This window comes from Delphinus delphis, chromosome 18 (assembly GCF_949987515.2).
Source record: "Delphinus delphis chromosome 18, mDelDel1.2, whole genome shotgun sequence".
NCBI lineage: Eukaryota > Metazoa > Chordata > Mammalia > Artiodactyla > Delphinidae > Delphinus > Delphinus delphis.
In genome coordinates, this window is record NC_082700.1 from 68,784,839 (window position 1) to 68,809,428 (window position 24,590).

The 24,590-nt window shown below is 39.0% G+C and overlaps 1 protein-coding gene across 2 annotated transcripts in view; it reads right to left on the reverse strand.

Moving 5' to 3' along the window:
- Positions 1 to 24,590, reverse strand: part of NALCN (sodium leak channel, non-selective) — a 280,091-nt gene that overhangs the window by 82,832 nt on the left and 172,669 nt on the right. For both annotated transcript variants that reach the window (XM_059995484.1, XM_059995483.1), the window contains 2 exons: positions 23,495 to 23,569; positions 682 to 818 (listed from right to left, as the gene is read on the reverse strand). In XM_059995484.1, coding sequence (XP_059851467.1) covers positions 682 to 818; positions 23,495 to 23,569 — 212 coding nt within the window. The remainder of the gene's footprint in view (positions 1 to 681; positions 819 to 23,494; positions 23,570 to 24,590) is intronic.

Below are 24,590 nucleotides of genomic sequence, written 5' to 3' on the forward strand. Positions count from 1 at the left end.
AATTGTTTTAAAACTAGTTACATAAAAAATGTCATTTTTGATATTATTCTGGTTCTACTTGTAATTTTTGAGCTATAACTGGAAGAATTTCCTTTAATTATTAAAAATAAGCATTTTGAAGCATCTTCAATGCAATTGTTTAACTTGAGGGCAAAGTGGTAGAAAATCATATTAGTATGAGTGCAAAATGCCATGGTTCTTCTTTTAAAAAATGGAAGACAAATTATATTGCACCCAGACGTGGCATTCTAAACAAACGCTGTCACAGTAGTCTGGAAACCTGGCCAGTGGCAGTTTCTCCATTTCCTTGAAAATAAAAGGGCCTCAGAGGCAATTTTATCCTTACATGGCTGAGGGTCAGAGGCCAATGTCTACGTGCATCTTTGTAAGCTGGACCACCTGTGCCAGTTACCTGTGAAGTCAAATCCCCGAGGGGCCATCTCAGGGCGAAGCAGCGGTCAGCAGCCTTCTTGCCCAGGCTAACACACTTGACTCTGCTCTGGATGTATTGCTTAAAGGGGTCAACGGTTTTAAAACAGAGGAAGACAGAGTAGCAGTATGGATAATAACTTCAAAATAGAAAGACACCACACCCACATGAGTTTGAAAGGGCTGAATCAGATTTAAGATGAATGTTTTACGGTGTATTTGAGATATACAATTAAAGAAATACTTTAATACCTGATTTTAGGAACTGTGAAATCTGAAGGAAGCTTTGAGATTTTCACCATTTGTGGTCTGTTTGGAAATTTTTCAAAGATTCGAAGTCGCAAAGGGAGCTTTTCTTTGGTGTCTGCGTTTGCTTCACTTTGCTTTAACTAAAGAAAAGAATAGAAAGAAGGGGGGAATCTTTAGTAATATAAGTCACAGTCTATCAGAATTTTTGAATCAAAGGAACAATGAGTTATTACATGAAGAAACGGTAGATGGCAGTAAAGCCCTACCAAGTATATCTTGGTCTCCTGCCTTACTCTGAGTGTTCAAAGTCTGAGCACAGGGAAAACAAAAAGAAAACTAAACAAAAAACTAAACCAGAAAAAAAAAATTAGAAGAAAAATGTATGTTATTCCCAAACATAATCCCCTTTCCATACGAAACATATATTTTTTTTATCATTGACTGACTTATTATCACTAACATATTTAAACACCAAAATGTTTTATAAATATGTGTGTTAGAATTAGAAATCAAAAGAATGAAAAAAGAAATGAAAATCCTAAGTGGTGATATTTGAAAGGGGGAAAATGTCAAAGAAATCGATCATTTAGCCTAGCAGATTCATGAAAGAATAGCTCAAATAGAAACACCACATTTGGTACATAAAGCAAAAGTTCTCTATGTAGTTGTAAAGATGCTTGGGAATTATTCAATTACGTGCCATGAAATATCTGGGAATTGACAAGCAAATGGTTTTATTATTTATCTGTTTGTTTATTTCTATAAGTTTGTTTTTATATTTTTACAGTTTAGGTTTCACAGAAGCTGCGGCTTTACATCACAAATGCTGAGCTAAGAGGTCAAAGAGTACTTTAGTTCAGGCAGTCTTTCTTTGTGGGGTTATGGAAGCACGTTTCAAAAGGTACCAGCTTCTTACCCCCTATGGGGTATATGCTTTTTTTTTTTTTTGAAAAATATTGGATATATATTTCTTGATTTATAAAAAGTGTTCACAAACTAATTTTGGAAAAGACAAATTCACAAAATTATACAACTGCTTCAAAATTAATGAAAAGATGCTCAAACACAAATACTTATAGGTACTATAAACACACAAATAAAATTATTACTTTTGCATATCAGACTATCAAAAGTTAAAAAATGTGAGGTTATGGGGAAATGGGAATTTTTGTTAATATAAAATGGTACAACTTTTTCAGAAGGCAATGTGATAATATGCTTTAAAATGTTAAAGACGTGTCTACTTTGATCCAGCAATATCATTTTTGAGACTTTATCTTAAGGAAATATTTGAACAAACGGGCAAAGACATAAATACATGGCAGGGACTTCACTGGCAGTCCAGTGGTTAAGACTTTGCCTTCCAAAGCAGGCGTTATGGGTTCGATCCTTGGTCAGGGAGCTAAGATCCCACATGTCTCGTGGCCAAAAAACCAAAACATAAAAACAAAAGCAATATTGTAACAAATTCAACAAAGACTTTAAAAATGGTCCACATAAAAAAAATCTTAAAAAAAAAAAAGTACATGGCAGTTCAATGCTACTCTGTCAGTAATATTGAAAAAATTAGAAATAAACTAATAAACTAAACACTTATCCCCAGTAAGGACTGGCAAAATAAATTATGGTACATTCATGCAAAAAGACTCTATGAAGCTCTTATAATGGATGACATAGATCTATAAATCTTAAATCTTATAAATCTTATAATCTGTGTGTGTGTATATGTGTCCTTAAAAAGTAGATAATATAAAAGAGTACATATTATGAGACCTCATCATTTATATATAACAAATCTGGAAGGATATATTCCAACTGGTAATAGTGGTTATTTCTAGGGGTAAAGAAGCAGAATTATGAAATTAGTTTTCTCTGGTTTGCTCAAATTACTTAAAATTAACATATATTAGCATATATTATAAGAATACATATTAAAGATATTTCCACAGCATTAGTTCCATGATTACCTCGTTAGTTATCGGAAAGTTGCAATTTACAGAGATGATACATATCTTTAAAGACTTACTTGAGGCATAAAGTACATTAGCTTATTTTATTAAAATAATATTTTAAAATATTAAAATAACCAATGTTATTTTAGTTAAAAACAAAACTTTAAATATTTATTATTCTTGGAACTGGTCAACGCATTTCTATTACAGTATGACAAAATATCCCCTAAATATCATGACAAGGGGGTAGATGCTTTTACTTTATTTTGTTAAATTAATTTTTATTGGAGTAGAGCTGTTTTACAACATTGTGTTAGTTTCTGCTGTACAGCAAAGTGAATCAGTTATACGTAAACATATATCTCCTCTTTTTCGGATTTCCTTCCCATTTAGATCACCATAGAGCACTGAGTAGAGTTCCCTGTGCTATACAGTCTGTTCTCATTAGTTATCTATTTTATACATTGTAGTGTATACATGTCAACCCCAATCTCCCAATTCATCCCCCCTCTTCCCTCCCGCCCGGTATCCATACATTTGTTCTCTACATCTGTGTCTCTATTTCTTATGCTTTTACTTTATAATGACAATCTGTCCTGGATTTGTGGAAAGGTGAGCATGAGAGGCCAAGGAAGCTTTTATAATGAGAAGAGAGGTGGCAGCTCTTCCCTCCTACCATGTGGGATATTCAAAATGGCCAGAGAGAACGCAAGCATTTTGGGGGAACATCCCAAGTTCAATACAACATATGGCTCAGTTGTCCAACTGGTTGTGAGCCCATAGTGAGATTCTACGTCCTGATTCCTAGTTCAGGAAACTTGCCTTTTTTTCTTACTCCACTACAGAAACTGTTCTTCCATTTTGGTTTTATATAATATGAACATTTACCTTAGCCATTTGTATATCTTATATAGCTTTGTGAGTCATCTTTGACTTTCTGTCTTTGGTGGTATCTCATTTAGGGAAGGGGCCACCATTGTTCACCACCTTCCTCCCCTCTCCCCCTGAGAGGAACACTGACCACGGCGCATTCTCAATAATTTGATGGTTATGATGACAACAGTGCTAAAGAATTAGCTCCCAAAGGCACAGAACAAAAACTGTGAGCATTTCCAGGAGATGTAGGCAATTAGAAAAATGGCTCCACATATAAAGAGATTCATGAGGAAGAGACTTCTTTTCCAAAAGTTTATTGCCACAACTAGTAGAAAAATATTTGTAGTGGTAAGTAGAGCACACAGGGGGGAAAAAAAAGCAGTTAATATGTTGTCAGACCAAAGAGAAAGGCAATTATAAAGGGCCAAAGACAGGCTGAGAAGACAGAGCATAAATAAAGTATTTAATTCATGCGTCTGCTGACTCATTTATTGATACACCGATGCAGTCACTTATAAATCAAATCCCACAGGCCAGGACTTAGCAGGTTCTGTGCTAGGTTCTGGGGATATAAAAATAACTGAGGCACAGTATTTGCCCTCACCGAACCCACATTATAATGGATAGTTATATAAACAGATAATGACAATAAAATGTAATAGCTATTCTAGCTGAGATATAAACAAAGTGATGTGAACACAAGGTGAATAGCAAAGAGAGAAATTAGAAAAAAAAAGGAGGAGGAGGTGCCGCTTCTCCTTCCAGAGACTTCTTGGGCAGTGGAATTGCTACACATGATTATATGAGTCAACACTGGGGCTGTAGGCCTGCCGGGACTGGTATGTATATTTTATGAGAATTAAATGTCTTCAAAGAGACACAAGGGCAGATGGTATATTGATCAGGACAATGCCATCCAAACAAAAACACGGAGCTCTTTCCTAAAAACTGCTCAGGTGGCCCATTCTCTGGATCCCCACCGTGCTTCCCTGGTCAGAGACATCCCCTGGCTCATACCCTCCCTCCCACGGTCTCGTCATCTGGTTTGGCTCCTTCAAATCTATCCCGCATCTGGGTCAGAGTAATCTTCTCACTTTTTGGCTTAAACCCTTCAGTGGGGGTCCACTGCTCCTGAACAAAACCATCAACCTTTAGGTTGTAACACCCAATTCTGTGTTACCTGTTCCTACCTGTCCAGCCTCACCTGGCCCTGTGCCCACACCATGTTCCAGTCATGCCCGCCTCTTTCAGTTCTTCGCAAGTGTCCAGGCCTCTGCCCCAGAGCCTTTGTTGCCCTGGTCCCTCTGCTGGGAGCTCCTCTCCTCCCCTTTCTCTCTTGTTCTTCATGAACTTCCACTTGCTTTTCTGATTTCAGTTCCACCAGAAATGCCTCCGAGAAGCTTCCTCTCATCAACAAGGTCTTCCTCTCACAAGCTCACAGCATATTGGGCTGAACCAAATGAAGTCGCCATGTTCGTGTAGGTCAAAGCAGTCAAAACGGGCAATTTCTTATGGTTCAACCTAACACTCACTGTACTACGTTCCTAGGACTGTTGTTAACAAATCATTATAAGATCAGTAGCTTAAAACACAAAAATTGATTCTCTTGGTGTTCTAGAGGCCAGAAGTGCTAAATCAGGGTACCAGCAACGCCACGTTCTCTCTGAAAGCGCTAGGGAAAAAATCCTTCCTTCACTCTTCCCAGCTTCTCAGCAGTCTTTGTTGTTCCTTGGTCTCTGTCATTGCTTAGCCCTCTTCCCTGTGTGTTTCTCTGTCTCTCTATCTGAATCTCCCTCTCCTTTCTCTTACAAAGACACCAATCATTGAAATTAGGGCTTGCCCTAAAGCAATATGATCTTAACTGATGACATTTGCGAAAATCTAATTTCCAAATAAGGTCCCATTCTGAGGTTTCTGGTAGACATCGATTTTGGGGGCACACTATGAAACCCACTACATAGAGCATTATTTGAACTTATAGTGTATGACCTGAAACTCTATATCTGTTCTTCCTGAGACTGTAAACTCTTGGAGCACAGGGATCGTGTGGGAATTTTTCACTATTCCGTATCCGGGGCCTGTCACAATATTTGACACAAAGTAAGTTAAACAAATATTTGTGGAATAAGTAATTAGATAGATCAGATGGCAGAACTAAACTCTCCAGCAGATAACTGGGAAATAAAAGAAAGGATTTTAGGTATATTCTAAAGGATGGAGAGACAAGCAGAAAATATCTTTCCCAGTTGAATAAATTTGTTGGTGTGAAATATCGGTGTCCCTAGATTCACAGAATAGAATAAAATTATACTCTGTGACATTTAACCTGAACGTATGTCTGCCACTGATGAACAGATAAATGTTTAGAATAAGTTTACACGTAATATTTTGTAACATTTAATCAACTATCCTAGAACATAATGTTTAACAGGTGTAGGTTACCAGTATTAAAAAATAATCCCCATGCCTATATGTTTTTAAAATGGAACTCATCTCATTCTAACTTGTATTAGAGTTATACTCCCCAAAGCTTGTAAGCTCCTTAAGGGCAAGATTCCACTTTTAATTTACTTTTATCGCACCTTTTAGAGAGTAGAAATATAATAACTGTTTGTGACTAAATGGATCTGAACTCAGCATGAGTTGATCATTGCACCTTAAAACTGCAAAGAGCAGGTGAGAAGCTCTTTTGATGGCTCAGAAGGTTCTTCAGGATCCTGCAAGCCATCCTCTTGACTATCAGGCATTGCTGCCCCGTAAATGTGCCCAATGGGGTAATTAAAATAGAGAAAGGTGAGTGGCCGCTGGAATGGCAGATACGTCCACTTTCACTGCTGAGGCACTGACGCGAATCTTCTACCTGAGGGAAGGGGCCTCTTTCCGAACACCAGCGCTCTTTCGGTTGTTCCCAGATAAGCAGCATCAATGAGGGATGAACATACACACACTCATCGGCCGGGCAAATCCTCTCCTGGGTGTATATCTCCTGGACACGTGTGCACGCCCAGCACAACTACACCCTCCCAAGCCCACAGCAGTGCTACCTGTACGAGTCCCAAACTTAAACTCTTCAAGTGCCCATCAGCCCCTGACTGGAAGAGCAAATTGTGGTCCATTGAAACATCTGAGTCAATGAACAACATCCAAGCACAAAACTTGGGTGAATTTCCCAATAGAACAGTGAGTAAAGGAAGCCAGACAAGACAAAAGAGCACAGACTGAATGATTCCATTTATATCAAGTTAAAACACAGACAGCACTAGCCTATCTGCTTGGTCCCAGGAGAGCGTTTACCCTGGGGTGAGGGGGACGCATGATGACTGGACAGGTGTACGGGGAGGGGCTTCTAAGGTACAGTCAATATTTCTTGAGCTGGGCACTGGCGGGGGGGGGGGGTTCAGTTTGTAAAAATTCAGCAAAATGCCTCTTTCTATAAGTATATTATAGTTTAGTAAAAAGTTTTCTTCTTTTTTTAAGGGCAGATGATGCATTTGAGCACAATCATTTAATTCTTACTTCACTGCTATTAACCTCCATAACCTTCACCATTGCTTCTTCCCCAGCCCATGATCATGACTGAGCTACAAAAAGAGAAGAAAAGAAGCAAGTGCAAGATGGGATTAGAGAGTGTGTGTGTCGAGGGGCTGAGCAGTGGAAGGGGATCAGGAAGCCAGGATAAACAGAAGTACTTCATGGTATTTTGAAGCCACTATAAAGTTTCTTTAATATGTGATAAAATGGTATTCTAGCTTTTATCCAAATTCTTTCCCCTTCTGCATGTAAGCACAGATTTTCCAAGATTAAATTTACTTTGATGCAAGTGAGGGAATAACATGGATTATACTGGATATACTGGATAATAATTTAAGATCATTATACTGTATCACAAAAGCTGACCTACTAACATATAGTAATTGTAATCGTAAATTTCCACTTAAAACTTATTTCAAAGGTTATGATTCTTGAATGGAAGAAAAGTAGCACAGAGAATCCCAAGATTTTATTCTCTTTATTGAAAAACCTAATGTAAAGAACAGTCCGAAGGAAGGAGGAGGCTTCAACTGAGCGTGAAGTCTGGCTGTAGCATATAGATCAGATGATAGCTTTGCAACTGACTCACATGGTTTAAAAAAAAAAATTTGCAAAAAGGAAATTAGAATCAAAGGAAAAAATTTCAAACCTTGAGCTTTAAAAAATATAAATCATCTCAGCTCAGTGCTATTCTATGGCTCAGCATCTGTCTTGCTGAGATATCATTACACATTGGGTGGCTGAAAGGCTTTTCCTTTACTTGTGCTTCTCAAGAGAGTTGGGAGTAATTGGTCTGCACGACACACACCCCGTTCTGCCTCATTGCTTAAATCTGCCATATTTCAGCCTGGGCTTTCTGCTGTTAAAATATTCAAGCATTATTCAGTTTCAGTTCCGTTCTGAATGCTGCAACAAATAACTGAATTGAAGGATTACCTTAAATAAATTTTTTGGGTAATTTTTGGTGTGATTTTCTAAAAGAAAACAATTTAAAAAGCATTCAGACTTGGGAAAGATTCTCATTTTAAAATCTAGTCCATTCTGGCTTGGAAAATGTGCAGAGATCTGTGGGTTAATGTAACTGAAGAGTGGTTTTTGACTCTTCCACATATGAAAAAGGACCACATTCCGTTTAACCCGGAGAAGGGAGTTCCTCAGTGTTATCTGAGTCAATTAAGGCTGAATTCTCTTTGCTTCTTTTGGTTTTTTGTTTTTAGTTTTTTTGTCTGCGTTTGGTCTTCGTTGCTGCGTGCGGGGGCTACTCTTCATTGCCATGTGCGGGCTTCTCACTGCAGTGGCTTCTCTAGTTGCGGAGCACAGGCTCTAGGCGCGTGGGCTTCAGTAGTTGTGGTACGCAGGCTCAGTAGTTGTGGCGCACGGGCTTAGTTGCTCCGTGGCATGTGGGATCTTCCTGGACCAGGGATCTAACCCGTGTCCCCTGCATTAGCAGGCAGATTCTTAACCACTGTGCCACCAGGGAAGTCCCATATCTTTGCTTCTTTACATAATGGCTTTTGCTGGTTTTTCTAGATCTGTACATGACTCAGTAATTCAGAATGGAGACTTTCTAAAGCATAAGCTACTATTTTTCAAGGAAGTTTCTCTTGCTATTTTGCACCTGTGATTCTACAACCCGAGCTGCAGATGACCTATCTGGAGTAATGATCAAACATGCTGGTTTTTATTAATATCTCTATGTTACTATAAAACCTTGACATACAAATATGTACAAGGGCTACTTCTCACTAGCCTATTGAATCCAATAAAGAGTTTCTTGGAGGGGAGAACCTTTCCTTTTTCCTCTGTGCAAATGTCCCTTAGCTACATAATTGCATGTGAGACAGCAATACTGTGCACTTTAAAAATGTTTCCTTTAAAAAGTGTTGAAGTCGTCAGGTCATTAGTTAAGGTCAGTGTCAGGCTGTTAGTTAGGGTCAGGGTCAGGGCAGTAGGGCCAAAAAGGAGGAAAAAAGTGTTTAAGTCACTGTTTTTTCCTTCTTTTACAAAAATCTTCAATAAACCCTGTACCTTCCAACTTCAAATTGGAGTTTTCTGGATGTAAATTGGAGGGCTCATTTCTTGGTTTGCATCTGGGCCATAAAAGCTACATTTATTTGTGACAGCTGGCACCCCAAAATGTTCAAGGTAATTTCATAACTTCAGCTGATCAGTGGCATTTCCTCTTCCACCTCTCTCAAGAAATCAGAGCTGTTACTCATTCCCTCTTACAGCCTGACCCCAAAGAAAGTGGGGAGAGGAGGTGTTCTTGGAGGAGGTGGGAATTAAGTGGCTGTTCTTTGCCTCCTGGTTTGGGAGGCCAGCAGCACAGATGCATTTACACCATCTTATGACATCCCTAAGCTGTACAGGCAATGTTCACTTTCATGCTCTTGTTACAACACTGAACCTAAGACCTTACAGATTTTCAATGTCCTGCAGAAGGTTCTTTGGGCAGTAATGTAGGTACTATCTGCAACAAACCTAAGCTAGCAGAAAATGTTAACAAGACAGTAAAAGAAAGAAAACTATTAAAAAACCAGAATACCAAATGATGTTGAACGGTTGTTTTTCTTTACATTATTGTCCCTTAAAATCCCACTAATGGAATGAACGGTTTCCTTGAGATAGTAGTAATGAATACAGTTTGCTTTTGCATGTTTTTTCCTCTAGGTCCAAACACCTCTATTTTACATCGTATCTGTCTTGCGTTATTCAACCGAGACACAGTTGTTTCCATTAGGGAATTTACTGAGTCATAGAAACATTTTTTTCTTTTTTTGCGGTACGCAGGCCTCTCACTGTTGTGGCCTCTCCCATTGCGGAGCACAGGCTCCGGACGTGCAGGCTCAGTGGCCATGGCTCACGGGCCCAGCTGCTCCGCGGCATGTGGGATCTTCCCGGACCGGGGCACGAACCCGTGTCCCCTGCATCGACAGGCGGCCTCTCAACCACTGCGCCACCAGGGAAGCCCCTACTTCTGCAATTTTGCACCTGCTATTTCTTTTATATGGAATGCATTTTCCCACCTTCCTAATAAAATTTGATTCATTATTTTTAGACATATCTTCTCGACCTGGCTCCAACCTGAGTTAAGCACGTCTTCCCCCAGGCTCCCTGGGTCTTCGACCCTAGTGCTCAGGGCTTTGCACTATAACTCCTTAATTCTGTGTATCTCTCCCCTACTAAGCTGACAATATTTAATTAAGGGCGGGACTCTCTGTGGCCCCATGCCTCACTGTATATTTTTACACAGGAGACAAGGATAACACAATGGTGACGAGATGAAGAACAAAAAAAGGTAGCATCAAGGGTGTCCCACAAACAGGCTGAAGTGACCGATTTGTGGTATTTCTCATCACTTGGTTACCCTTTCCTTAGGCTCTTTACAACGTGCAATCAGCCATATGAACCAGCACAAATGACTTCCAATTTCAGATGAATTGTGTTACTAAGATGAAGAGAAATGACAAGCCACATCAGATTTTCTATCAGAAACAAAACCATAAAAAACCATTTTGTTCCTGATGAAGTCTATGCTTCCAACTTTATAAGATTAAAAGAAAAATCGTAACTGACTATAAATTCTATACAACATATCTATGGTATAAAGCTTCACAAACATATGAGTCTTTGAACAGGGCAACAGAGCAGCCAATTTATGTCTCTATATAGTGTTATTAGAGTTTACCATAGAAAATTCTTAGCCTGTTTAAAAAAAAAAAAACAACCTCTTTATTTTGAAATAATTTTAAATGTACATAATAGTTGCAAAGATAGTACAGAGAGTTCCTGTACACCCTTGACCCAGCTTTTTCTTATGTTAGTATCTTACATAACCATAGGACATTGATCAAAACCAAAAAATTAACCTTGGCCAAATACTTTGAACCAAAATGCAGAACTGGTTAGGAATTCCCCAGATTTTGCAGGAATGTCTTTTTTTCTGTTTCAGAATCCCATCCAGGATTATACTTAAGTCTCATCTTGTGTTTTACCTGCCTCAACTCTAGAATCAGTCATTTCTCCAAAGAATATTGATTTGTTTTATTGGAGAATGGTTTTTAGAAACGAAAATTTTAGGACTGGGTTTTCTTGATGTTACTGGCATGTCACTGCTTCTAGCCTCGCCCAGAGGAAAGACCTAGGAAATATATGTATGTATATGAGCCCTTGTATACACACATATCTATATTTAGTATCTACTTACTGTGTTTGTATCTTATGTAACCATAGAGCTGTATATATGTATCCACCCTTGTATCCATGTATCTATCTACGTGTATCTATGTCTGTATATCTACTGATGTATCTATGTATCTATATATCTATTTATGCATCTATGTATCTATCTATCTTACAATAACTGAGTTCATACTGATACTCCTATTCCAATTGCCAGAGGGTTCATTCTGGCATCTTCCCTTTGCTTATCTGTAACTTCTTTCTCTGACTGTGTGAAATCTGGCTCTCATTATCTCCATAAGTTTATTTGTTCCACCTTAGTTTATGGATAACTAGTGTCAGTGATGGTATTTACTATAAAGTAAATCCCACACTTTAAATCGGAGGTTTGGAAGACACATATTTTGTACTGGAGTCTTCACATTGGGGTCTTGAACTCCCACCCATGCTCTGTCCTCTTAAGTAGTTCCTTCTCAGGCAACCATCATGCACTTTCCAAGTATCATTCCTGAGTATGCCTGTGGTAGATTGTACAGTTGTTCAATTTTGCATACTTTGAGGGCAAAGGGCTTATTAGATGCACTATGAAAATTCACATTAACATATTTTATGCAAAACAACATGGAAATAGGGATAACATCAAATAACATACATATACATTTCTCATTTCTTAGTAACAATCTAAGTCATTCTTTTAATATCAGAGTAAAAAATACTCAATCGTCATATGGCTGTGAGTGAGGATGCCAGCCATACCCTGTCTCCCACTGTGACTCTTACTGAGCAACGGTAGCGGGTAGAATGTAAGGAAAGGCCGACAATGAAACCATCAACCTTCAGTTATGAATAAAGAAAAAGACTGGTTGCCCTTCTTAGATAAGTTCCATAGCTTTCTGGCCACCTTTGGTTATAAAAACATCAGTCCAGGGCAATCCAGTCTCATATGTGATTCAAGCCTTGCTCCCCTACCCCACCCCAGCCCCACAAGTATGACTTCCTTTCTAGAACTGGGAAGGGGACCTGGTCTCTTCTTTCACATCTCCTTCTTTGGGGTCTAGCTCCTCCAGAGCAGAGGCCAGGGTGGAGAGTTAGGAGAAGAAAGGACTGTCTTAGGAAACCAGCCACATTTCAGGGGAGCCCACTTTGTGGTTTGGTCTGGATCTACCCATCAGTTCAAAGCTGATGGCTTTCTGTATGGCTGACCAGCATTGAGAGGCAGAGATACAAAATTCCAGCCTAAAAGGAATGATGTTGACTAGCTGGACCAATCAGATTCTTCTCCCATTGGGAGGCTGAACTTGAGACAGAAAAAGTGTTGATTATTTGTAACAGAACAAACATTTACATGGGACAAAAACAAAGATGGATTATGTGTGTTTCCCTAAGGCAAAGCACCAGCATCATTAAGCACTAGCATCATTATTTTCCCTTAAGGCTGCGGTATCTCCTTTCCCCCCACCCTATACAATCTCATCCAGATTTGCAACTTCCACTAGTACAGAGCACGTCACTAGGACTGAAGAATCAAAGAGGGCAGACATTTCTGTCTGTTGTTTTTCCTGACTTACCCCTTGGGCCTAGAACAGTGCCTGGCACATGGCAGGCACTGGATAAACAACTGAGAATGATATGGAACGTCCATATTTGTATCTCTAGCCAGCCAGCCCTTGCTCCTAGACTCTAAACCTACACATGCAACCAAGTATTAGGTGTCTCTGCTGAGTCTCAAACCCATCACAAACTCAACATATCCAAGACCGAGTGATGATCTTTTCCCACAAATAAAGTTCTGTGCTAATGTTTCCCGGTTCTGTGAATGGTATCATTATCCATCCAAGGAGATGAACCTGAAACCAGGAGTCATCCTTGAGACTCTCATTTATGTCCTTAAATCTAAACATTCACCAAGTCCCTGCTGATTTCGCTTCCCAAACAGCTCTCCCATTCACACTGCCTCCCATCGTAAAAGCCTGCAGTGGCTTCCTATTGTTCTGGGGGCAAAGGGAAAAGTTCTTTTTTTCTTGGCCATGCCACGTGGCATGTGGGACCTTAGTTCCCTGACCAGGGATTGAACCCGCACCCCTGCATTGGAAGTGTAGACTCTTAACCACTGGACCGCCAGGGAAGTCCCCAAGGGAAAAGTTCTTGGCATGTTTCTCAAAGTGCTGCATGGTCTATGCCCCACTTACTTTTCTATACTCACCTTACATCACTTTTTTCTGGGGTCATGCTGAACATGTTTCTTTCTCTCTGGAATGCTCTCCCCTCCCTTTCCCTATCAACACCCCCCATGAAGTTCACGGCTGCCCCTCCTTCAAAACTCAGCCCAAGTGTCTCTTTCTCCTTCGTCACTTCCCTGACCCCCATCTGGGTCAAGGTCTTCTAACTCCTCACTCAAATGCCGTTCTTTTCTGCAGAAAGTTCATCTCACATTATAAATATTTATTCACTGCTCTGATTATTTGACTGATGTCCCACTCCTCCATTAGACCCTAAGCTCCATGAGAGCAGAAAATTTAACTGTTTATTCTTATCTCCTTAATGCCTGGCCCAGTGTTTTGCACACAGTAGGGACTCAAAGATTGAAGGAATTGAATGAACAAGCAGATAGCAGAAACGTTTTGGGTGGAATAGACAAGTACGTGGGCTTCTCAGAACAAAGAACAGATGGGCTGCTGAAACCTGAGTCCCAAAGGAATCAAAGCAATGGCAACACCTCATGTTGCGTGTATGGGCACACAGAGGACAAAATTCACTACCTCACTCCTGAAACATGTCTAAACGCAGCTACCAAAGAGCCTGTTTGCAATTCAGTGACTGCAAGACACTGCAGAAAACTGAAAACCAATTGTCACATTTTTTTCTTAGAACCATAACCATCTAGTTTCCCATTGCCTGTGAAAGGATCTGAGAAAAAATAGCGCTGTTGGTGTTTAAAATTTTTGTTCTCGTGATTAAAGAAAGCAAAGTGAGATAGTGTCTCCATGGCTGGGCAGGGGTCTGAGGACCGGGTATGCTGAAGAGTAACCCTCTTGCCTGGTTTGTACACATTTTCCCTCCAAACCTCACTTAAAAAAAAAAAAATTGTAATAATGTCAAGAGCCATCTGATTTTGTAAGAATGCCTTTCTCATTAAAGATACTTCAGAATTTAAGAGAAAAAAAAATTGAGAGGTTATCTTGTAGAGTGCTGTGATAAACTGTAATAAAAGTAATTCTGAATTAGCACAATTGACACAGCCGACAACTCATCAATGTAAACTTGAACAGTCTTAGGCCCGTCATTTTATGTTTGTTCAATGTCAAGAGAGACTTGAGCTGCCTTATTAACCGTCCTGAGTGCCAGGGGATGAGGCAAAGAGCAAGGTTTCTGAAAACAACAGCCTCTAAAAGTGATCTGGTTTGGGTCAATCACACATAGAATGAAATTTTGGAAGGGCTTAGAGAAACCCTTCTTCCAAGGAAGTCACAAATTTATAACATTTATTATTATGGGACTTGTTTGATTAAGGGCAAAAGGAACTCAGTCCATCTGTTGAGAAAGCTGTTCTTGGTTGGTGAAAGCTGCCCACCATCCTGAGAGCACCCACTATCTTCAGCTCTGTTACTTCCTGGCGGCCAAGAGCGGTCCTTTGTTTTTGAGGCCAGGGGGTGTATTAGTTTCCAAGGGCTGCTGTAACATAGTACCCAAAACTGGTGGCTTGAAACGGCAGAAATTTACTATCTCAGTTTTGGAGGCTGAAAATCCCAAATCAAAGTGTCTATGGGCTTGGTTCCTTCTGGAGGTTCTGAGGGAGGGTCTGTTTCAAGACTTTCTCCTAGTTTCTGGTGACAGTCCACACCCCAGGTGTTCCTTAGCTTGTACATGCATCGCTCTAGTCTCTGTCTCTGTGTGTCTCTCTTCTCCTTTTTGTATAAGGACACCAGTCATATTGGATTAGGGACCACCCTAATGACCTCACCTTAACTTGATTTCAACTGCAAATACCCTATTTTTAAATAAGGTCACATTCACAGGTACTGGGAGTTAGGGCTTCAGTATCTCTTTTTGAGGGACACAATTCAACCCGTAATAGGAAGACATCAATTCTAACAGGTACCTGGTCTGTTTTGTTTTGACTTCCCGGATCCTTGACTAGTACCTGTTTAACTCCAAAATTCCAGTTGGCTGCTCACCATTTTTGCATTGACTTCTAGATTTCTAGGCTGCTGTCTTTTTTTTTTTTTCTTTTTCTTTTTAAAATTGAGGTATAGGTGATTTATAATATTATGTAAGTTTCCGTATATAACACAGTGATTCACGAGTTTTAAAGGTTATACTCCATTTTTATAGGTATTATAAAATATTGGCCATATTCCCTGTGCTGTACAATGTATCCCTGTGGCTTATTTATTTTATACACGGTAGTCTGTACCCCCATCTTATCTGTCCCTCCCCACTCTAGGCTGTTTTCTTATGCTGATAATTGATATCCTCAAATTTTTAGCTTCTGTTGTGACCTATTAGCTTGAACCCTGATCTGAATAGTTCTCAGTCTTAGCTACTTCATCTCTTTAAACAGATCTTATTGTTGTTTACGTCTTAATGTGGCATAAGAATTTATTTTTTAAAAGAAGTCTAACAATGAAGCTCTATCAGAAATAGCAGATCAAGTGCTATATGAGTTTTGAGATTTCAGTTATGTTAAATTACGGGTAATAATATGTAAACTGACAACTAAAGAGTCATCTCTGACCAAAAGATTGAGAGAGTGGCTTCAAGTGCAGTTGGGTTACATCAAAGGCTTTGAGTAAAATGCTGCGCATTCCAACTCAGCCACTGATGATTTATAGCTTCTTTGGGGTATCGATCCTTGGCCCCTGGGCAGCTGAGTTTTTCCCGGAGCAGCAGAAATCCTAGTGTTGGATGCCTCCAGCTGCATGTGATTCCCAGCTGTTGTACAAATGTCACTCTCTGTGCAAACCGCAATGGGAAAAAAAACGGTTGGGTAGCACTGTAGTAAATGATGATACTACATAGCTATAAAAATTAAGAATCAGTCCGTAACCAGGTGGTCTGCCTGGAAACTTAGAGCATGAGAAGTCTGAGTGGAAAAGGTTAACAGTTCGTCTTTACTTTCTTAGCTGTCATCACTCCTCACCTTCTGCAACCCAGCTTCTGCACCATCAGAATCCCTAAGCCTGCTCTCACCACCTTACCAATATGGTGACCAATTTTTTATCAAAATTTAAAAAAAAAACTGTGGTCAGAAACGCATAACATCACATTTACCATCTTGGTCATTTTTAAGGGTACAGTTCAGTAGCGTTAAGTACATCCATATTGTTGTGCAAAAGGTCTCAAACCTTTTCATCTTTTAAAACTAAAAATCTATAGCCATTGAACAACAACTCCTCTTTGCCCCTTTCAACCCTCACTCTATTTTCTGTTTCTATGAATTTGATTACGTTAGATACCTCATATAAATGGAATCATACAGCATTTATCATTTTGTCACTGGCTTATTTCACTGAGCATAATGTCCTCAAGGTTCATCCATGTTGTTGCATGTCAGAATGAATAATATTCTACTTTATGTATATACCACATTCTCTTTAGTCATTCATCTGTCAATGGACATTTTGGTCGCTTCCACCTCTTGGCTATTGTGAGTAACGCTGCAATGAGATCCTACTTTCAATTCTTTTGGATATATACCCAGAAGTGGTATTGCTGGATCATTTCTATTTTTAATTTTTTGAGGAACCTCATGCTGTTTTCCATAGCGGCTGCACCATTTTACACCACCAACAAGTGCACAAGTCTTCCAATTTCTCCATATCCTCTCCAAGCCATGAACACAGAGTGTCTTTTCATTTATTTGTGTCTTCTGTAATTTCTTTCAGCAATGTTTTGTAGTTTTCAGGGCAGAAATCTTACACTTCCTTGGTTATGTTTTTTCCTAAGTATTTTATTTTTTCTGATGCTATTGTAATTAGGATTGTTTGCTATGGTGACCACCTTTGACCTCTCTGAAGTCTTTGAGATTGTGAACCACAGCCTTGTTCTTGATGACACACACGTTCTACTCTTTCCTTCTACCTTTTGGGCTTCTCATTCCCATTTCGGGCTCTTTCTCATTGTCTCACTGGATTCATTTGCTGTTCCTCAGGGAACCATTCTTCCCTTGGTAAACTCATGATTCTAAAGGCTTAACTTACCACCTGCATGTTAATTTTTGCTTCTCTCCAATATCTGTCTCAGCCCCGATACTCTGCCTAAGTTTTAACCCTTACATCTATCCACAGACATTGTCTCATAGATATTTCCCAGGCATCTCATGGAAAATATGACCCCCCCACTCCCCAAAATAAAACAAACAAACCAACTCCAAAATTCTTCCTTCTTCTGCATCCTCTGCCTTGGCACATCTGGGGCAATCTAGAAACCTGGGTGATGCTCTTGTCTCCAACCTTTGCTCATCTTACATCTGACGGGTCACCAGATCCTACCCTCTGCATTCCCTCTTCTGTACGTCACCACTCCTTCACGTTCCCTCATCTCTATTTCCTTTAGTTGAGACTGCAATCACCATCTGCTTCAGGGATTGGCTCTCCTATCTTCAGTCTAGGTGCCCTTCAATTCATTCTCTGAACTGAAGAATGTAGGGGAAAAAAGAATGAAATTTTGCCATCTGCAGCAACAAGGATGGACTTGGAGGATATTATGCTAAGTGAAATAAGTCAGACAAAGAAAGACAAATAATGCATGGTATCACTTATATGTGGAATCTAAAAACTACAGCAAACTAGTGAATATAACAAAAAAGAAGCAGACTCACAGACATAGAGAACAAACCAGTGGTTACCAATGAGGAGAGGGAAGGGGGAAGGGCAATTTAGGGGTAGAGGATTAAGAGGTACAAACTATTATCTAAAAAATGAATAAGATACAAGGATATATTGTACAACATGGGGAATATAGCCAATATTTTATAATAACTATAAATGGAGTATAACCTTTAAAAACTGAATCACTATATTGTACGCCTATAACTTATAATATTGTACAGTAACTAAACTTTGATTAAAAAAAAAATAGAACATAGGGGAGATTATGTCGCTCTTGGCTTAAATGCCCGCAGGGTAATATCTAGTGGCTTAGCATTGCTCATGGCATTTCCTCTGCTGGTCCCTGCTTGTTTGTCCAGCTCACCATTTTCTCCCTTGCTCTATACTTGAGTCACAGTGAACTCCTAGTGGCCTCCAAAAAGCCACTATGCTTTTTCTTGCCTAAAGAAAAAGTTTGCTGTTCTCTTGGTCTCAAGCATGCTTCTTTACACTGCCTTCTTCTAACTTCCTTCACCTAGATGGGAATTACAGATTTTAGTCTGTGCCACACTTGGGAGAAAACATATCTAATTTCATCATCTGTTATGTGCGTCTCCTTTGTGCTCCACAGTTTGTAGTATCTGTTTAGTTGTCACTTTCTGCCACCAGTTCATAAGCTATTTGAAGGCAGGAACAATATCTTGCTCATCATTATGTCTGGTGCCCCTAACACAACATCTGAAGTACAGCAGATGGGCATTCAGACCCCAGGATTACAAAAATGGGGAGATCTAGTAAAAGGAATACCTCAAGTGACATTAGCCTGATGCCATTACGTATCTGAATCACACAACCCTCCTTCTCCACACCCCACACTGATTCCCAGCTCACTGAGCTATATTCTGATTCCAATTTGACCTCCAATCTACACATCCACAGGGAGAGAATCTGCTGATCCAAAAATGCAAGCATCTCAACCAACCCATTTTCCAGACACTCGCCTTAGAATGAATGAATGAACTGATTCTCTGAGCAGGTTGTGTGTCACCTGCATTGGGGTGAGAAAGCCCTTATTATCCCAACTTAAGCACTTTACAAATTATATGAAATTGGGCAAGACATTTATCTCCCTGAATGTTAGTTTCTGTGTGTTTAACATTTAGAATTAAATTCAGTAATTGCATATGAGGTGCCTGGCACCAGGTAGTTTTCAATAGGGAATATTTATTATTGTAACCATTGCATCCTTCCTTCATGTTACATTCGTTTGAGTTCACTCCTGTGAGATGGAAAAAGTACTAAGAAGACTGAAGGCTCAACTCAGATCAGGAGATGGCAAACAGTGCTTAGCTGAGTGGCTAGTCTGTCCCCTTGCTGTTGCCCTAAATCCAGAATGACTTCAATGCAGGAGACAAGACAGAGATGAAAATGAAAGCCCCCAGGTAAGGCTATGGAGAAAAATTAACCCAGAGCTCATATATATATATTTTTTGGAGCTCATATTTTTAAAAGGACTAAGAGTTTTGTTGTTTTGTTAAAATCATAATCAACAAGAGAGAGAAGTCTCTTTACATGTCCATCCCTCACTATGCATTGGACATCATAGAAGACCAAACATTATCAAATTTGAACCAGACAAGACTCAAATGGGACTTAATACAGAGCTGGGGAAACAGTTTTAATTGCAGAGCTTTGAACTTAATCTACACAGACTATCTCTACTTCCCTTTTCAATGATTCTTTTCCCTGAGGCTTCTCTATGGGTCTTTTTTTTCCCTCATAGTTTAATGAATCTTCTACTGCTTAAAAGAAAACCCTTTATATCTGTCTTGCACTGAATTTGCAAAAATCATTAAAGCTGCAAGAATTCTCTTCCTTTTCAAAGTTTGCAAAACTCCACCTACATTCTCCAGTGTCTTTGCTACATCACAGAGCATGAAGGTCATTGTCTCCTACTGCTGTTTAGAGGACAGCAGTAGGTCAAGGGGGTTTTTAGCCTCTATGTGAACTGACCTGGCTTCTCGGCAGCCAAATTATACATTTACAGACAATCTCATTTCTAGTCAATTTTCTGATCTTATGTGAAAACCCATTATATATCTCTATTTCTATCTCTATCTATCTCCAGTTCCTCTATTGGGTTTTGGTGATGCTGAAAGAGAATCACGGTCTCTATTTAATTAGATACGGGGTCACATAAATTATGGCAGCTAGGAAATGATTGCTACTGCTATATTGATGCTAAGAAAGCAATAGATGAATTTTATGTGAATGCATAATTGGCATGTTTTTTCAGAGCATTATTTATTTTGGAGAGTGACAAAGGAAAAGCTACATTAGTGGCTCTAAAGGCAAAACACTGGTGATGGCATGGAGACAGGTGCCCTGGGAATGAGCATTTACATCAGAACCTACCCTAAGTCATCCCCAAGGAGCCCTTTAATTATTGCCCTCTGAGTCCTCTCTTTAAAAAAGTTTCTGTCTATCAAAATGCCTTTATTAAGCAATAAATAATTCAACGTTGCTTCTTTTTCCTTAAAGAAAAGCATATATGAAGAGCCTTCAGAGCATTAGCATTAGGGAAGCAGTGCTGCTGCCTAGAATCACAAATTTCCAGCTAAAAGTATTTAAGTAGGCATTTTAGTTGGGTAAATGCACAATTCCCTTTAGGTTTCCTGAAGTGTTAAAGAAGGCTGCTGGTCCCATAGTTTCTCCGGAAGAGCCCCACGGGTTAGCATCCCTGGCTGGAAACCACTGTCTTAAAGGGCAAGGAGGCAACTTCAGAAAATAATGGGGAAACAATAAGTAGCATGTTCCTACTTAAGAAGGATACAGTTCCAGCACCATTGATCCTGCAGACTGTGCTTGCCTCAGGGAGCTTCTTCACAAAAGCTCTGGTGCATCGAGCAATCTGATGTAGCATTCGGTCACATTTCTCCCCCTTTATCACTGGCTTAGATTAATAATCTGTGCTCTTTCCTTTCATCTCTTGGATGTTTTCCTCGTTCACTTCTTCACTTCTTTCTCTTCTCCCATTCTAATTTCTTCACTGTACCATTCAGCTTTCTACCATTGTCTCCTATCCCATCCACCTCCAGGGACATAATCCCTCTCCCAAGCATGAGAACCGACTTTTTCTAATAGCTCCCGTTCAGTGTTTCATATTTAACGTCTCCATTTTAGAGATGGCTCACACGGTTTCTATTACTCTTGAAAAATGTCTATGCACCAACATGTATATTTTAACACAATTGTTTTTACCACAATCATAATAAAGTACATTAAGTCTCTAGAGACCTCTCTAAAATGTCAATATGCTGCAAGCACCTTATGTCTGTGTCTAAGGAGGGTCATTGCTCCAGAAAGTCCCTGAGGGAAAAGGTGCTTTGGCCAGTGTCTGCCATCATGTGGAGTGAATGGTAAGCATCTCAGCTCTTAGCTTCTGCCAAAGTCCTAACTCCAGTGCCTCTAATTAGATCATCTGCCTTTTGGATAGTTTTAATGATTGGGTAGCTTAATTCACCTCCATTCCTCAAGAAACTGCCTGTCACATCAATGGTTATTTCATGAATATAACGACATCTCTGTCACCTAAGATATCATTATTTATCAACAAGTAACTAACAGTCTTATGAATGAGCCTCCACAATGGCTTGACTCATGTTTGGCATTTATATAGCTTTAACGTGACTCAATATAGCATAGAGGCTGAGTCTGGGCTTTTGGTCCAAATTGCCTGGGTTCAAATCCTAACTCTGCCACTTATTAGCAGTGAGACCTTAGGCAAGTTACTTCTCTGTGCCTTAGTTTCCTCACCTGTAAGATGAAGCTATTAACAATACTTGCATCACATGGTTGCTGTGAAATTTAAATAAATGAAAATACAAAGTAGCTGGCACTGAGCCAGTGCTCACACAAACGTGACTGTAGCTCTAAGAACCTACAGACTAGTTAGTGGAAAGGGTCAAAGACTGAAAAACAAGTTTAAACTGAATAAAGACAGACTTTGGAATACAGAGTGCTTTCTGGAACTTGAAACATTAAGAAAATCAACTATTTTTTCACATTTTCCCCATCCTCTTCTCTGGGAATAATAAAAATAAAGTAAAATCATTTAAATCCTGAAATAAATACCAGATTTGTAAAGCAAGGACTAAGGTGGTTATACAGCAAGAGATATTTATTGGTTGTGTCTAATTATATGGTTGGTCAATTTCAATTGTGAACTCACTAATTACATATTTCTTCTACAACTAGAAACCATAGGAAGTATTTGCATCAATGGCATAAAGAACTTCCCAACTCTCATTTGAAGAACCTACCACTGTTGCCACAAATTGAAAAGATCTGGAAGAAATCATGCCCACCACACTCAGATAACCATTTGCCTGTGTAGCCCCAGGACAGGGAAGAATTTAAATCCTTCCTTGATATGCTTGCAGTGGGCATCTTTATATCAAATATGTTTGTTTCTTTTTTCCTTATTGACTGCCCTTGGTTAAAAGCATAGGCTTTGGAAATAAACAAGAGTAAAACAATGAAATGCTTAAAGGGATTTTCAGATATATAAATAACAACAAAAATTTAAATAGGTTATGTCTTCGTTTTTTAAAAAATAGACAACTCTATCCAACTTGAAAATTCTGAATGTGTAGGGCCTTCCTAAAATTCCAGATAGGATCTTCACTGGGATGTTAGTAATTCCAACTATTGCAGTGCTGGGGAGGGTAAGCCAAGAATATTTATCCAGGCTCCCCCCTTTTATAAATTCTGCTTCTCAAAGGGTCTCTTTTCTTTGACAGAGTCAAATATTCAAGCCAAGTATCTTCCATGGAACAAAAACTATGAGAATAGCTAATCACACCTGTAATCTTTCTGCCAACGTCAGTAACATAATCTTCACACATTTACATTCACATTTTTGGAACATGATTATCAATGCCGTAACACCCAATCTATTTTCATACACAACTGGGCACACAGTTGATCAATTATTCTATCCCATTTCTTATAACCACTTTGGGCACCCAGACTAAATTCTCTTTTAATGTCTAGTGGTCAGGCAAGTTTATGCTTAATATTTTTATGATGATGATCAAGAGTATTACATGTAATTACGCCAAATGGCAATCTGGCCCTGAGGCATTTCATTTCCAAACTATCTTCATTTAATGGCAGAAGGAGAATCTAAATTCAGTTTACTGTACTATGTCCATCTTAATTTTACTCAAAATAATGATATAAAAATATTCCTAGGATAATCATAGGGCAATAAAAATTTCCTTTGTTGATATTAGAGAAGGTTAAACTTAGAAGAAAATTATTTGCCAACTCAGATTGTCTTAATTTATTAAAATCTATCTTTTTTTACTTTGAACCTTGAACTGCTTTAATACTACCTGTAAGCACATGTTTTGCCCTTATTTTTTTAATGCCGATTTAAAGAATCCCCCATACATTACTTACTTGTTTAAGCTTCTTTAGATCTTCATCAAGTTCTAAGTTGTCCAAAATAACAGCGACAAACAAACTCAGGAGGATCTATAAAATGGTTAAATAGCAATGAAAAAACCCACACGCCATAAGTATCAAAATATCATATATATGATATAGAATATCTACCTAAAATATACACTTATATAGAATGCATTAAACATGAGTTGTGAATCACTGCATAGGTATTTTAAGATACTTATAGCAAAGACATTAAAGGAACTGCATCTGTTAACTGAAATAAACAATATAAAATATTAATTTGCTTTATAAAACTGATTTAAAATGAAAATTAAGAAACCTTTAAAAAAATAACTCAACAATCTTACTTCTAAGACTGTATTCAAAGAAAATAACCTGAAGTACTAATGAAAACCTTTATGTACAAAAGTGCTTGAGAGATTATTTGTAATAATGAAATACTGGAAATAACATCTAACCTTATGTAAATAGCTAATACAGTTATAGAGATCTCTATTGTAAAATTCATGCAGCCATTACAAATCCATTGTGGTAACTAGTCTCCAACATTGTGAGTCACTGGTGTTCACAGTCTTGTGTATCCCCTTACACATTGAATATGGCTGGTCTGTATAACCAATAGGTTACGGAAAGGATTGTGTGTGACTTATGAGGCTAGGTAGTAAAAGTCATTGTGGCTTTCACCTCGCTCCCCCTTGGATCACACACTCTGCTGGAAGCCAGGTGCCGTGTCCTATGGCCAGGTGCCGTGTCCCTATGGAGAGGCCCATGTGGCAATGAGCTGAGGCCTCCTGCCACAGCCATGTGACTGACCCATCTCAGAAGTGGATCCTTCAGCCCTAGTAAAGCCTTCAGGTGACTGAAGCCCCAGCTAACATCTTGACTGCAAACTCATGGGACACTCTGAACTACAGAAACACCCAGCTAAGCCCGTCTCAGATTCCAGACCTGCAGAATCCACGTGAGATAATAGATGTTTATTGTTGTAAGCTCTTAAGTTGTTCATAATTTGTTCTATAGCAATAGATAACTAATACACTCATGAATTTTAACAGTAGAAAAAATGCTTACAATATTAAATGAGAGT